General features: G+C 50.1%; 1 protein-coding gene and 1 non-coding gene across 2 annotated transcripts in view; one reads left to right on the top strand and one right to left on the bottom strand.

Annotated features, from left to right (window-relative positions):
• The first annotated feature begins 1,428 nt into the window (after positions 1-1,428).
• LOC114009025 (U6 spliceosomal RNA) lies at positions 1,429-1,534 on the top strand. The gene has a single exon (XR_003550505.1). It is a non-coding gene; the product is annotated as a U6 spliceosomal RNA (small nuclear RNA).
• A 3,526-nt stretch (positions 1,535-5,060) lies between these two features.
• Positions 5,061-16,319, bottom strand: part of UBQLN4 (ubiquilin 4) — a gene marked incomplete at its 5' end in the record, with an annotated part of 23,560 nt that continues 12,301 nt past the window's right edge. The window contains 6 exon segments of the mRNA XM_014590400.1: positions 5,061-6,826; positions 9,565-9,751; positions 9,912-10,027; positions 10,186-10,269; positions 11,061-11,200; positions 12,256-12,481. Of these exon segments, the coding sequence (XP_014445886.1) occupies positions 6,674-6,826; positions 9,565-9,751; positions 9,912-10,027; positions 10,186-10,269; positions 11,061-11,200; positions 12,256-12,481 (906 nt within the window).

Genomic DNA, 16,319 nt, shown 5'->3' on the forward strand with positions numbered 1-16,319 from the left:
TATTTTTATTATTTATTTATTTTTAAAGAATTATTCATTTTATTTTATTTATTCATTAATTTATCTCAATTTGATCAGAGAGACACTGAGTGAGAGCGTACGAGAGAGAGAGAGATGGAAAATGAGAAAGCAAGCCACCAGGTCTAGGACTCAAACCGTGGTCAGCAATGTGGGAGTGTCCATCCAGCACCTTAACCACCACTGGGTCCAAGACTCAAACTGTGGTCGTAGCTACATGGGAATCCAGGATGTAACCATTATGCCACCTGCTGGTCCCAGCACTTTTTAAAAATATTTAATTTTATCCATTATTATTATTTTAATTTGATCAGAGAGAGACACACACACACACAGAAGGAGAGAGAGCGGGAAAGTGAGAAGCAGGTCCAGGACTGGACCCACAGTCAGCCATGTGGGAATCCAGCGCCTCAACCCCCAAGCCCCCTGCCAGCCCCACTTTTTTTTTTTTAATTTGCCATAGGGCGCTTGCACTTTCTAGAGACAGAGAGAGAGAGAAAGCACTCCCCAGGGGGAATGGCCACTCCCCAGTCCCTTCTCCTACATTCACCTCTCAGGATACTGGACATGGGCGCGCATGCACGCACACACACGCATGCACACACAATGTGTTTTTCAAGCTGCTGGGTCCAGGGCTCAATCCACGCTATCAGTCATGCAGCATGCAACCACCTTAACCACCATGCTACCAAGCGACCCAGATCCTTTGTCCCTTTTTTTCACACTCCCATCATTGTTTTTGTTCCCATTTTCATTGTTTGGAGTACTTACTTTCTGGCTTGCTTATCAGATGGTCTTGACTCATCTTGTATATTTCCTGCCCCAGTCCCAGAATCGCCATTTTCCCAAGGAGCTCTGGTTCCTTTTATTGGTGAATGGGATTAGAAACTAAGATCTGGGGGGCCAGCAGATGGCTCAGTGGTTAAGGTGCTGGACTCCCACATGGCGGACCACAGTTCAAGTCCCAGACCTGGCGGCTTGCTTTCTCACTCACCCTTTCTCTCTCTGGTTAAATTAAAAAATAATTAACAATAACAAATAAAATAAAATAAATCTTTTTTTTTTTTTTGAGAGTTTTTTTGCTATAGGGCGCATGCGCTCGCCAGACAGAGACAGAGAAAGAGAGACAGAAAGCGAGAAATCACCCCCCAGGGGGGATGGCCATGCTGCAATCCCTTTTCCTCCGTTCTCCTCTCGGGATCTTGGGCACGCACGCACACGCGCCGGGCGTGAGTTTTAAGCCACCGAGTCTGGGACACGAACCGCGGTCGACTACGTGGGAGTCCAGCAACATAGCCACTACACTAACTGCTGGTTCCCAAAATAAAATAAATCTTAAAAAAAAAAAAAAAAAAGAAACAAAGATCCAGGGTGACTGGCATGGCAAAGTGGTTAAGATGCTGGACTCCTGTGCTCACTTCAGCAGCACACGTACTAAAACTGGACCAATACAGAGAAGATGAGCATGGCCCTGCGCGAGGACCACATGCAAATTCGTGAAGTATTCCATATTAAAAAATAAAGATGCTGGACTTCCACATGGTTCAACCACAGTTCGAGTCTTGGACCTGTTGGTTTTCTTTCTCTCTCCCTTCCCACTGTTCCTCTCTAGTCAAATTAAAATAAGTAAGTTAAAACAAAATAATAATAAAATGATACATAATAAAATAATTATTTTATTTTAGCTTTAGTTAGTTAGTTAGTTAGTTTGATTTGACCAGAGGGACAGAGTAAGAGAGAGGGGGAAAAGTGAAAAAGCAAACCACCAAGTCCAGGACTTGAACTACGACCGGACATGTGGGAGTCCAGCGCCCTTATCCACCATGCCACCCGCCAGTCCCAAATAAAATTAATTCTTAAAAACAAATTCCCAGTTGCAAGTATTGATCTGAAGCATCTAGTTTACCATTCCTAGAAATGGAGCCTCCCACGCATGGTTCATTAATATATCAAAGAACCTGAGTCTAGAATGCCACTGTATGAAAGCCGAGTCCTCATGGGGTGAAGAGCCTTCCTAAAACACCCATGGTCAGTGGGAGAGCCAGTCAGTCTCAGAGCCCAAGACCCCTAAATACTAAACTGTACTTGCCTGAGACCAAGATGTGAGGGTTTGTTTTTTACTTTTTTTTTTTTTTTAAAGACTTATTTTATTTAATTTTATTTATTTTTAAATTTTGACCAAAGAAAGAAAGAGAAACCAAGCTGCCAGGCCTGGGACTCGAACCATGGTCAGCCATGTGGGAGTCCAGTGCCCCACCTGCCGGCCCCATTTTTTACTTTTATACCTGGGGTAAGGTTAGGGCAATTTTGCCAAATGATCAGACGATGGAGGTAATAAATTAGCCATTTTCCCATTTCACTGGGAGAAGGTGGTGTCTTCGAAAAAACTGATGGAAACTATGAAAAATACTCATACTATAATACTCATAGTATTATGAAAAATTCTGCATGGATTTCAAATTTTTGGGCTCCAGGATAAATTGATCCCTTATTTCCACTCTTCATTAGCATTTTGAAGTTCCCTCATAAATTCTGCACCCAGACCAGACCCATGTGGAAGGCAGAGAGATCCCAGTTAGTTTATGATCTGGGGTGGGGAATGGAACACCATGCTCTCATTATGTATTTTAGTTTCTGCTATAGGGCAAGTGTGCTCACCAGAGATACGGAGGAAAAGTGAGACATTATTCCCGGAGAGGGATGGCCATGCCGCAATCTCTCCTCCATTCTCTTCTCAGGATTTTGGGCACACACACATGGATGTGGTGTGTTTCAAGCTACCAGGTGCAGGATTTGAATTCAGTCGACCAAGTGGGAGTCCAGCACCTTAAACAGTACACCACCTGCTGCCCCCTCCCCTTAAAGATTTCACTGGGACCAGCAGTTAGCGTAATGGCTATGTCGCTGGACTCCCATGTAGTCGACCGCAGTCTGAGTCCTAGACCCGGTGACTTAAACTCACGCTAGGCGCGTGTGCGTGCGTGCCCAAGATCCCGAGAGAATGGAGAAGGGATTCTGTTGTGGCCATCCCCCCTGGGGGAAGACTTCTTGCTTTCTATCTCTCTGTCTCTATTTCTGGTGAGCATGTGTGCCCTATAGCAAAAGCCTATTAAAAAAAAAAAAAGATTTCCTTTACTTTATTTATCATTATTGTTATTTTTAATTAGACCAGAGTTAGACATGGAGAGAAAATGAGAAAGCAAGCTGCCAGGTCCAGGACCCGAACTGTGGTCAGCCATGAGAGAGTCCAGCACTTTTAACCACCACGCTACCTGCCAGCTCCCTGCTTTTAAAAAGTATTATTCATTTGATTTTATTTTTTAAAAAAGAATTATTTATTCATTTAATTCTATTAGTTATTATTTTTTAGAAATAATTATTTAATTTTATTTATTCGTTCAATCATTTTCATTTGACCAGAGAGACAGACACACAGAGAGAAGAAAAGTGAGAAAGCAAGCCACCAGGTCCGGGACTCGAATCATGGTTGGCCATGTGAAGTGTCCAGCACCTCAACTACCACGCCACCTACCAGTCCAGTTATTATTATCTTTTAATTTTTTTTAGAATTATTTTATTTAACTTTATTATTATATCATTATTATTTTTCAGTTTGATCAGAGAGAGACAGAGAGAGAGAGGAAGTGAGGAAGCAAGCCACCAGGTCCGAGACTTGAACCGTGGTCGGCCATGTGGGAGTCCAGCGCCTTTAACCACCATGCCACTTGCCGGCCCCATTATCTTTTAATTTGACCAGAGAGAGAGAGAAAAAGAAAGTGAGAAAGCAAACCACCAGGTCTGGGACTTGAACCGCAGTTGGCCATATGGGAATTCAGCACAACACCACCTGCTAGCCCCTATTTATTATTACTTTAAAATAATAATTTATTTATTTCTATTTGTTGTTATTATATTTTAAAATTTGAACAGGCAGAGAGAGAAGGAAACTGAGAAGGCAAGCTGCCAGGTCTGGGACCTGAACTGTGGTCAGCCATGTGGGAATCCAGTGCCTTTAACCACCATGGCACGTGCCGGCCCAGATTTTATTAATTTTTAAATTTTACCAGAGAGAGACAGAGAGGGAAAGTGAGAAAGTAAGCCACCAGGCCTGGGACTTGAACTGCAGTTGTCCACATGCTGGCATCATCATGTATTAGTATTACTATTATTTTTATTTATTTATTTGGAGAGGTTTTTTTTTTTGGAGAGGTTTTTGCTATAGGGCGTGTGTGCTCACCAGACTGACAGAGAGACAGAAAGCGAGAAATCACCCTCCACGGGGGATGGCCATGCTGCATTCCCTTCTCCTTCATTCTCCCCTCAGGATCTTGGGCACCCACGCACACGTGCATGGCGTGAGTTTAAGTCACCAGGTCTGGGACTCGAAACGCGGTCGACTACATGGGAGTCCAGCGACATAGCCATTAAGCTAACTGCTGGTCCCTGGAGAGGTTTTTGTTATAGGGTGCATGCGCTCGCCAGAGAAACAGAGATAGAAAATGAGAAATCACCCCCCAGGGGGGATGGCCACGCCGTAATCCCTTCTCCTCCATTCTCCTCTCGGGATCTTGGGCATGCACACACATGCACCCTGCGTGAGTTTAAGCCACCAGGTCCAGGACTCGAACTGGAGTCAACTACATGGGAGTCCTGCAGCATAGCCATTACACTAACTGCTGGTCCCATCACCATGTATTATTAACACTCCCAGGATCACCTATCTTTTTTATTTTTTTAAATTTTTATTTATTCATTCACTTATTTCAATTTGACCAGAGAGAGACACAGAGAGAAAGGGAAAGTGAGAAAGCAAGCCACCAGGTCCGGGACTCAAACCGTGGTCAGCTATGTGGGAATGTCCAGCACCTTAACCACCATGCCACCTGCCGGCTCCCAGGATCACCTATCTTTAACCCTCGATGTTTCTCCATACCTGTGGTAACTGAACCCCAATTCCTCTAAATCCCACTTTATGTTCTGTGAAACTGAGAAGCTGTCTTCGGCCAGCCTCCTCTCGCCAGAAAGCAAACGCCAACACACTCTCACAACAAAGATCACGCCATTTATTTACAAAGGCCAGTACGGGAGCTGGGGGAGGTAGGGAGGGAAGGCCACACAGACATCCTCTCTGGCTGCTTGGGACACTTTCCCACTTAGGCTTCTTGCCTCCATTCTGTCAGCCCTGGGTCCGCCCAGGAGCTGGACCAGGCTGCAGAGGGAGGACGTGATAGGAGCCTCCTCTGTGCTCCAGTAGAGCAATGTTCAATTCCAGATCCAGGGCATCACCACTGCCCTCTCCTCTCCTCCCTCATTAGGGCTTCCCGGCCTGGAGGGAAACAGTGAAGAACTGAAAGAGAAGGGACTAGGATGCCAAAGGCAGGGGCTCTGGAGGGAAAGCCCCTCTATTTCCCCTAGGCAGTAAGGGGCAATGAGGATGTGGGTCACAGCCCTGACAGCTTTGGAAGGGGACCCGCACTACCTTTGGGCTACCCAGCATCCAGAGCCCGAGAAACCTGGCTCTCCTCCAAGTCCACATTCCTGCCCTATAGACTGGCCCTGTCCCCACTTGTCTCAGGTGGGAGAGGGCTCTGAGCTAGAAATGACAAAGAACCCGCTCCCCGACCAGCCCGCCCGTGTGCACACCTGCATGTGCACACACACACACACGCCCCATGGCTGAGACAGGCCCATCATAACCTTGGAGGGGGCTCACATGACTGGTACCTGGGGACACAGGCAGGTCCTGTGCTCATGGAAGTGTGCACGTGTCTGTAAGCACGTGTGACTGTAAGCACGTGTGTCTGTAAGCACGTGTCTGGGGAAGGGCTCGACAAAGCTCGGCAGTGACTCCTGATGAGCCCTCCTTCCAGAGCTCCCACCAGCATCACTAAGCCTCTGCCAGCCATGGCCTGGACTCTCCCGCCTAAAACGGCCATCGGTGCTTCCACTCCCGGGCTTTTATTCAGGCTGTCTCTCTCATTCCTTTCCTTTAAAAACATCTCACTCTCTCCTCTTCTGCACCAGTCTCCGCTGGGCTGGTCCCGGGCTTGCAAATTCCTGTCCAGAGGGCTGTGTCTCATTTCCCACTTCAGACAGGGGGAACAAACATCTTCCTCCTCACCCTGGGAGTCCCAACAGCACCCATGAAAAAGTGCTGGAGGAAGCGGCCAGGAGAGGGTTGAGGAGGAAAATTCCAGCCTGTTCCACCTGCCCTTCCTTCAGGGGTAAAATTCTAGCCTTGTTTGGGTTGAAGTTTGGAGGAGAGAAAGAAGAAAAACTTATCAAAAGAAAACTAAGACAAGCAAAACCCTAGGGGTGCAGATGGAAGACTCCCATACACCAGAGAGCTGGCTCTGCCTTGACTCTGCACTGCCACTGAGAAGTGCGAAGACTGCAGGAGGGGACTGCTGGGCAGGGTGGCAGGGCCCACCATCGAGCCTGAAAGCTGGGGAGGACGAGGAGAGATGATCCCAGTAGAGAGCTAAGCAGTAAAACCATCCCAGACAGAGCTACGGGTGGGGGCCACGCCTCTGAAGTCACCTGCTGCCTGGAGAGGACAAGGGAGAAGACAGGGGTGACAAGCTGCAGAGGGGAGGGGCTGACACAGGAACCAAAGGCTGGCATCGAGGAGAGGTGGGAGGCATGGGCCGAGGGATCAGGAGAGTTGAGAGCCCAGGAGTCTCTCGATGGCGGCGTTGATGTCCCCGCCCGTGGCGATCAGGGCCTGCAGGTTGGCCTCACGATTGATGAAGCCCATGGAGTCGAGCTGCTCCAGCTGCTGCTGAAACCTTACTTCTGGCATTTGTACCTGGAGGAGACAGGGCTCATGAAGTGAGAGCAGGACAGACCCAGGAGGCCTCTCAGAATCGGAGGGTCTGTAAGACCTCAGCAGGTCTTTGGTAACATCCTCCAGTCAGTGGGTGGGGCAGAGTGAGCTGCAAACGGGGGCCAAGGAGCCCAGTCCCAAGTTGCTAAGTAACTGTGTAACAATATGGCCAGGGGTGTCTTTCTGGAAATTTCAAAGAAACTGGTAAGCCTAGGTCAGTTTATACTTGAGGTCCTTAAAAGTTCATGGAAGGGGACCTGCAGGTGGTGTGGTGGCTAAGGTGCTGGACACTCCCACGTGGCCAACCACGGTTTGAGTCTCAGACCTGGTGGCTTGCTTTCTCATTCTCTCGCTCTCTTGTGAAATTAAAAAATAAATGAGTGAATAAATAAAATTAAATATTTTTTACAAGAAGTTCATGGAAAATGCAGATGACGAAAAAACGATGCAAGGAGGGCCAGCAGGTGCCGTGGTGGTTAAGGACACTAGACTCTCACATGCTTGATCATGGTTCAATTCTCAGACCTGGAGGTTTGCTTTTTCACTTTCTCTGTCTCACTTTCTCACTGTCCCTCTTTGGTCCAATTCAAATAAATAAATTAAATTAAAGCTAAATCAAATAGTCATTAAAAAAATAAAAGATGCAAGGATTTTAAGTGTTTTTTTTTTTTTTTTTTTGGGAGAGGTTTTTGCTATAGGGCATGTGTACTTGCCAGAAAGACTGAGAGAGACAGAGAGACAGAAAGCTAGAAATCACCCCCCAAGGGGGATGGCCACGCCACAATCCCTTCTTCTCCATTCTCCTCTCTGGATCGAGCATGACGCACATGCACCCAGCTTGAGTTGAAGCCACCGGGTCCAGGACTCGAACCGTAGTCGACTACATGGGAGTCCAGTGATTTAGCCATGACGCCATCTGCTGGTCCCTCAAGTGTTTAACACCAAAATAATCTCATACTTTAATCCCATTTTTCCATGAGCCTTTTGCCCTTGTATTCTCAACTACTTTCCATGAAAACTCGAGATAGTAACAGGCACTCCAAAAGCCAAATGTTACGGGGTCAAATAACATACATGGTAAACACGACTTCCAATCTGACACCATGCATATGGCCATATTAAAAGCCAGAGAAGGGTCGCAGGAGAGAAACTGTTTAATTTTGTCTGATCAATGAACACATTTATAAAAGAGAAAGCTTTTCATTCTTTTTTAAAAAATTTGCTAGAAGGTACAGTACTCACTGGAGAGAGACAGAGAGAGAAAGAGAGGGATGGAAAGTGAGAAAGCACCCTCCAAGGGAATGGCCACACCACAATCCCTTCTTCTGAATTTCTCCTTTCTGGATTTTGGGCATACACATATATGCACTCAGCGTGTTTTTTAAGCCACTGGGTCTGGGACTTGAACCTCATAGTTGGCTATGTAGAATCCAGCCACCCTAACTACCATGCTACCAACTGGCCTGGCTTTTCATTCTTGACACTCCTACAAACATCTTCTGGGGACGTTTTCTCAGGGGGTGTTGGGAAGCATGGCCGAAATCACGGACAAAAGACTCTGGGGCTAGAAAGAGCACTGAAGCCCGTCCACCTGCCCCATCACCCAGAGACAGGACTTGCCGAGGGCCACAGAGCAAGTCAGTGAGCCACGGGCCCTGGCCGTGCAGCACCAAGCCCGCCCCAGTTGCTCCCTGCTGTCTCCTTGCAGTGACAGCACGAGCTGCACAGGAACCTGAAGAGCGCCTGACTGGCCTCTGCTCAGGCCTTGCTCAGAGCTGGATACACACATGTTTTTGTTGACTGGCTTTTCCAGATGAGTCATGGAGGTCGAGATGAGTCAGAAAGGTTATGAGGCTCACCTGAGGTCATCTCTGTAGTCCCCTCAAGTCCCTCGCCTGGACTTTATGGAGTAGGGCTCTAGTCACCTCACTTCCCAGAAACCTCCTCTGCAGAGTCTCATAGGTGGAGCTGCTTGAATTATCAAAAGAATCCCTCGAGGGAACCAGTAGTTAGCGTAATGGCTATGTTGCTAGACTCCCACGTAGTTGACCACAGTTCACGTCCCGGACCTGGTGGCTTAAAACTCACACCGGGTGTGTGTGCGTGCGTGCCCAAGATCCCGAGAGAATGGAGGAGAAAGGATTGCGGCGTGACCATCCCCCCTGGGGGGTGATTTCTCGCTTTCTGTCTCTATGTCTCTCTCTGTCTGTCTGGCGAGCGCACGCGCTCTATAGCAAAAACCTCTCCAAATAAAAAGAATCCCTCAGTACAAGTGCACGTGGTAGAACGTGGTGGTTAGAGAGTAAGTTCTGGAGCCAGAATGCCTAGGTTGGATCACGGCTCCCTCACCTACTAGCTGCGCAGATGAGCAAGCCACAAAACCTGTCTGGGCCTCAGTGTTCCCACCTGGAACCAGATAACGACAATGCTAACGGAAGCTTCCTCAGAATGCTCTCACCAGGAACAAACGAGCTCTTCTATCTGAAGGGCTGGGACCAGTACCGAGCTTGTGGAAGAGCTCCTAGTCTCACTCCACTGTGCAGCTGTGGGAACCGAACCTGGAGGCTTGGGAACTTGTGCAGGGCTGGAGAGTGGCCCGCCAGGACCTCAAGGCAGTCTGGCTAAGGTACCAAAGCCTGTCCCACTGCCTGCACTCTGCTACCATCCTACTGCTCAGGACCGAAGGGTGGTCCCGGCACTGGCCCCACTGGCCCGGGTACCTGTGAGTTCCCACTTCCAGATAAAAGCTGGATCATTTGCTGCATGAGCTGCTGTTGGGTGCTGGAAGCCCCAGTGGGAGAGGATGTGGCTGGTGCGGCTGGGGAGGAGGTGGGGGCGTCAGGCGCAGAGCCGGTGTTGCTGCCTGCTGAGGGTGCTGGGGGCCGAGACATCCCAAAGGAGCCAAGGCTGCGGGTAGAAGAGACCGAGAGGTGAGAGATGGCATCCAATAGAGGATGGGAACACGAGTCCAGAAAAGACCCGCAGACACGAGAACTGTGCAGAGAGCAGCAGACAGAGGGCAGGGGCGGGTAGCCAAAGCCGCGTGGTCCCTGGCCCCCACTCTCACCTGGGTACCAGCCCGGGGGCCTCGGTCTGCAAGGTCTGCAGTCCCTGCTGGATCTGCAGCAAGGCCTGCATGGCACGGGGGTTGGTGAGGATGGACAGCGACTCCGGGTTCTGCATCTGGTGGAAACGAGCAGAGAGACACAATGAGGGGTGAAGAACAGGGAAGGCAACCAAAACCCAGGCCCAGAGCCACCCTACCTTGAGTTTCACCCATTAGCCTTCCAGGCCCATGCTTTGCCTCAAACTCCACCCCTCTGGGCTCCTTCATCACTCACCTGCTGCAGGAAGACTGGGAGCTGTAGGCGGAGCTGCTCCTGCAGCTGGGGGTTCCCCGCGAAGAGCGGCACGTTCACCATCATCTGCCAGGGTTAAGTAGGAGGGGGCGCCTGGGCCTTCCCGCCCTAAGAATTCCCCTCAGCCTCAGACTCCCTCAGCACCCCCTACCACTGGAGGAAATCTGGCCAGCTTTTCCAAGGATCCCAAAGTCTCCTGAAGTCCTAAGTGGGACAGTGAGAGGAAATGGAACTCTGTGCTGGCAATGAAGATAGAGCAGCAGGAGTCAGGCTGCAGCCCTGGGCCCGACAGGCTGACGGTGAGCGAAGATCTCCCAGTCCCTGCGCTTGCCCTGTGCATGCGCCGTTCTAAGCCTCTGACGGTACTAACTCATTTACTCCTGTAGCTGAGTAGGAACTGCTGTCAGTACCATCTCACAGATGAGGAAATAGGTTAAACAGCTTGCTAGGGAGCCAGGCGGAGGCACAGCAGTAACGCAACTGGATCCACACGGGAAAGGTCCTGCGTTTGCATCCTGGAACGTCCCTGAGCAGGCCAGTGTGTGCGTGCACACTAATGATGCAGGCCAGCTGGGACTAGGGGTAGACAGCGGGAGAGAGACTGTGGGAGGTGCCTGTCTCTCTGTCTCTCTCTCTTGCTTATGGAAGAAACAAATAAAATAATGAAGTTTTTTTTTGTTGTTTTTAAGAAGGGAGAGAAGGAAAAATCTTGCTTTGTTCACCCAGCTGGGAAGTGGCAGAGCTTGGGATACAAACCCAGGCGGTCTGGCACCAGGGTGTTTGGGCCTCCACCAGAAACTGCCCCACTCGAGGGAACTCTCTCCCAGCACTGCTCCCCCGCCCCGGCCGGGTGCTACCTGAGCAGCAAAGTCGGGGTTCTGGGCGAGGGTCTGCATCATGCTGCGCATGTAGGGGGCTGAGATCACATTCTGCATCAGCTGGGGGTTCTCGGAGATCTGCTGGAGGAGGGCCTGCATTTCAGGACTGTTGAACATTCCTAGGACAAGAGGGAAAACAAGACAAAACAGGAGGGGAGGGGTCCACATGGACACCGGACACCTCACTCTAAGCTACCTCACTTCAGACCCTGACTGCTCACTGAGCTCCAAGAGGCCATGATCGCATGGAAGCCCAAGTTGTGTGGCACGGGCCCAGGCTCTCCTGGCCTGCTCTGGCTTGACCACTGTCCCGTCTACTCTACTGAGGACAGGCAGGCCGAAAACTGGGTCTGAGTCCTGCCCCTCTGCCTGTCCCTGTCACCAGCTCAGATCAGAGCCGAGTTGTTAAAGACTGATGACATATCATCCGGTCAACAGTTTCAAACGTATCCGAGCAGCAGAGACCCTCTCCTCACCAATTCCCACTCAGAAACCGAGTGCCAGTGGTCCGGTTGGAGCTGGGGAGGCCTAGAGCCGCTCCTGGTTGGTCTGCCCTGGCTCACCTGGAGGTGGTCTGGACCCCCAGGACTCAGGAGCACCATTTGAAAACCACAGATCAAGTTCCAGTCCTCATTTTATGAATGAGGAAACTGAAAACGCAGCAGGGAAGGGGCTTTCCCAGTCAGGATGCCCTCTAGGTGCAGGAAGACCAGGGCATCTACCAGACATCTCCAGGGTCAAGTGCACAGTGCGTGGGGCACCCCGAGGTCGTGCAGCGCGTAGTCTGCACTTCTGGACACAGCGGCCCAGTATCTGTCCCCCAGCCTCACATCTGCCTGTCCCCAGGTCTGCCCTGATTCCTGTCCAACACCTCCCCCACCCGGTCTGACCCATTTGCACTGGATAATACCAGAGATGCTCCAGGAGCTTAGGAGGCAGGGCCTGGTTTATCCAGGAGCCACGGCGTAGGTTAGGCCCAGGGTCGTGTCAGCACATGGCCAGACCCAGCCCTCACCTTCGGACGGTGAGGCTACCACCCCAGGCAGCAGGGCTCCTCCTGCAGCTTCAATACTATCTCACCGCTGCCTTCCACACCCTGGAGCAACGGAGCCCCTTCAGTCCTGGGGCAGAGGAGCTCCCCGTGACCCACTACGCTCCTTCCCCTAGGACATACCTGACCCCAGGCTAGCCGCATTGATCCCAAAGGGGTTCGAGACTGTCGGGTGCACCTGGCTGGTCCTCGATCCTCCGGTGCCCTCCCCACCGGACCCGGGGGCCTGGGAGGTGGGGGGCGAGGGGCTCCAGGGGTTAGGGAGGGGCTCTCGATTCTCAGTCCGCAGAGGCTGGGAGGACGAACTGTCGGAGTTCCCGGTCAGGGAAGAGAAGGGGTTGTTGCCAAACTGGGAGGAGGGAAAGGTTTTGGGTTAAGGACTGAAACAAATCAGGGACAAGGGCTAGGCCCTTTCTCTCCTCCCACCTAACAGCCTCCACTTCCCCAGGAAGAGATCTCCGACCCTGGAGGTCCTCAGCTCAGTTTTCTGCCCCAGAATGGACAGCTCACCCTCGCCCCACATGTAGAACAGGCTGATGCTGACGACCGGATTACTAAATCCCTCAGTCAACTGGAAACTGCCCACCTCCCCGTGAGTCTACCTTGGTCTCTAACCGCCTCGTCTGTGACCCACACCTTCCTAGTGTGCAGATTTGATTCCTGTAGCTCTCAAGAGACCATGTCGGGTTTACCTTTGCAACTCCCCCCCGAATACACACACTAGGAGGTGCTCAGTAAGTACCTGCTGGCTGACAGGAGTGGCTCTCTGACCTGGCTCTCTCCTTCAGACCAGTCTGCTTCTGGCTCCCGTTTCCCCAGCCACCTTGGTTGGCTTCTACCCTCCCAGAACCCTCCCTTATGCCCCAGTCCCGCAGGGGTGTTCTGTCCACCCAGGCATATCGCAATGGCGCCCCCTAGTGGAGCACAGCTCTGGCCTAGGATGGTCTCCCTGGGTCCCCCAGCAGCGCTCAAGCCCACCTCCCCACACTGGCGGCTCCAGTTGAACGGGTCTTGGTTCTGTGTCCCCCACCTCCCCTCAACACCTGCCTGCTCGCTGTGGTCCCCAAGGCTATCTCAGGTCTGCACCCCATCGCATACTGTGCTGCCCAAGGCTACACCGGAAGCTCCTCCCTTGAGCCTCCAGCACCAGGCAGGGCTCTGCCCAAGAGCCCAGTTTGCAGAGTCCCAGACCCCATTCCTGTCTCTGCCTTCCTCTGGGCCCTAGAGCTCCCAGTGGTGCTGACCTGAGCTGGAGGAACCAGAGTGGCCCCAGCCCCTCCCCACCAGTCACCTTCTATTCAAAGGGGGTTGTGGGGACCGGGCTGACCACTCTCCTCTGCCTACTCCAAGTGTGGTTCCTTTGCCTTGCCCGATGCCTGCTCAGATGGTGGGGCTTGCAGCCCACAGGTCATGCACTGGGCTTCAGTCTCTGTCCTGTTTCAGATTTCCTGTTCTGGTAACACACCTGGCACCTCACACCACTGAGTTCTGGGCCCTGTTTGCTCTTCCCTAAGAATTGAGTCTCTCTCTCTCTTATGAACTATCCATAGTAAACACCACCATTTACTGAGCACCTACTATGTGTTTGACACATGTATTCAACTGCTTAGACTCTCCTAACACACTAGTTCTCAAAGTGTGGTCCTGGGACCCCTGCAAGGTTGCAAATTGTTTTCGAAATTATAAGACATTAATTTGCCTTTTCACCCTCATTTCCTCATGAGGATACAGTGGAGTTTTCCAAAGGCTACGCGACATGTGACATTGCAACAGCCTGAATGCAGATCCGAGAAGCCAGCTGTCTTGTAATGCGCCAGACAGTAAATGGATCTGCGAAAACGGGAAACCAGGCCATGCTCTCCTCTGAAGTTTTGTTGTTTTGAAAAACAATGCTCTTTTTCAAAGGAATGCTATTTACGTTAACTTCCGATCGATTTTTAGATTGTTCTTTAAATTTCTAAATACCTGACACAGGGAATATCAATAGATGTAACTCATAAAAATAAAGTCTTGGGAACCAGCAGTTAGCATAATGGCTATGTCGCTGGACTCCCACGTAGTCGACCGTGGTTCGCGTCCCAGACCGGGTGGCTTAAAACTCACGCTGGGGGCCTGTGCGTGCGTGCCCAAGATCCCGAATGGAGGAGAAGGAATTGTGGCGTGACTATCCCCCCTGGGGGGTGATTTCTCGCTTTCTGTCTCTATGTCTCTCTCTGTCTGTCTGGCGAGCACACCTGCCCTATAGCGAAAAAAACCTCTCCAAAAAAAAAAAAAAAAATAGAAGTCTATAGGGTCCTTCATATACTTTTTGTAAGAGGTTTTTGCCTTAGGGCACATGTGCTCACTGGAGAGAAAGAGAGACAGAGACAGGGAGAGGGAAAGTGCGAAATCACCACCCAGGGGGGATGGCCACACTTCGATCCCTTCTCTCCCTTTCTCCTCCTGGGATCTTGGGCATGCACATGCACCTGGTATGATTTAAAAGTCACCAGGTCTGGGCCCTGAACTGTGGTCACCCACGTGGGAGTCCAGCAATGTAACTGCTAAGTCATCTGCTGACCCTGGTCCTCCATATTTTTAAGGGGATAGAGGGGTCTGAGACCGAAATGATTGAAAACCCTTGCTATAATATATTACCTCCATTGGAAAATGAGGCAGCTATGATCACTCAGAGAGGTTGAGTACTTAAAATCACACCACAGGAAAATGGTGCAGCAGGTATTTGAACCCACGTTTGTTGATATCATATGCTATGGTCTTTGAGCTAAAGTGTGGTTCTCACACTGAGTGTGTATCAGAATTAGCTGGAATGTTTGGTATAAGCCTTTCTCAACTATTTGACTTATGTCAACAAGGTGTATGCTGTAATTTAAAAAATGCTTTCAATGAAATACTTAAATAAACTTTAAAATGAACACATTTCATGGGGCCAGCAGGTAGCATGGTGGTTAAGGGTGCTAGACTCCCACATGGCTGACTGCGGTTCAAGTCCTGGACCTGGCGGCTTGCTTTCTCACTTTCTTTCTCTATCTCTCTCTGTCCCTCTCTGGTCCAATTAAAATAAATAAATAAAGTTAAATAAAATAATTCTTTAAAAAAATTAACAAATTCCTTTAAAAGCCATAGTTCAGTGGGCAGGCGGGAGTACAGTGGCAGTGCAACCAGATCCACATGGGAAAGGTCCTCGGTTGAAGTCCAGGGGCCTCCCTATACATGCCTATAATATGGGCTGGTTGAGATGGGGGTCTCTGGCAATGTGAAGACCCTGTTAAGGGTTTCCCTTTCTCTCAGAAGAAAGAAAGAAATTTAAAAAAATAAAAAGCTGGGGGCCCAGCAGGACTCCCACATGGCTGACCACAGTTCAAGTTTTTTTTTTAAGAGAGATTTCTGCTATAGGGAGCATGCTCTCACCTAAAAGACAGAGAGACAGAAGTGAGAAATCACCTCCCAGAGGAATGTCCATGCCACAATCCCTTTTCCTCCATTCTCCTCTCAGGATTTTGGGAAACACGTGCATGCATACATATAGGCATGAGTTTTAAGCCTCCATGTCCGGGACCCACACGGCAATTGACTATATGGGAGTCCAGCAATGTAGCCATTACACCAGCTACTGGTCCCAACAAATAATTATTTTTAAAAAATAATAAGTCAGGGGACCAGCAGTTAGTGTAATGGCTATGTCGCTGGACTCCCACGTAGTCGACCGCGGTTCACGTCCTGGACCCGGTGGCTTAAACTCACACCGGGTTTGTGTGCGTGCGTGCCCAAGATCCCGAGAGGAGAATAGAGAAGGGATTGTGGCGTGGCCATCCCCCCTGGGGGGTGATTTCTCGCTTTCTGTCTCTCTGTCTTTGTCTGTCTGGTGAGTGCACGCACCCTATAGCAAAAACCTCTCAAAAAAGAAAAAAAAAAGTCAGTGAGTGGCATGATGGTTAAGGTGCTAGACTTACATGGTCGACCACAGTTTGAGCCCTACCACAGTTTGAGCCCTGGAGCTGATAGCCTAAAACTCATGCTGGGTGGGCTTGTAAGTGGCGTGGTGGTTAAGGGCAGTGGATTCCCACATGGGTGACTGCAGTTCAAGTCCCGGACCTGGCAGTTTGCTTTCATACTTAATTTTTCTCTCTCTGCCCTTCTCTGGTCAAATTAAAATAAATAAATAAATAAATAAATAAAGTGAAATA

Source organism: Tupaia chinensis, unplaced genomic scaffold (genome assembly GCF_000334495.1).
Source record: "Tupaia chinensis unplaced genomic scaffold, TupChi_1.0 Scaffold000438_1, whole genome shotgun sequence".
NCBI classification, from domain to species: Eukaryota; Metazoa; Chordata; class Mammalia; order Scandentia; family Tupaiidae; genus Tupaia; species Tupaia belangeri.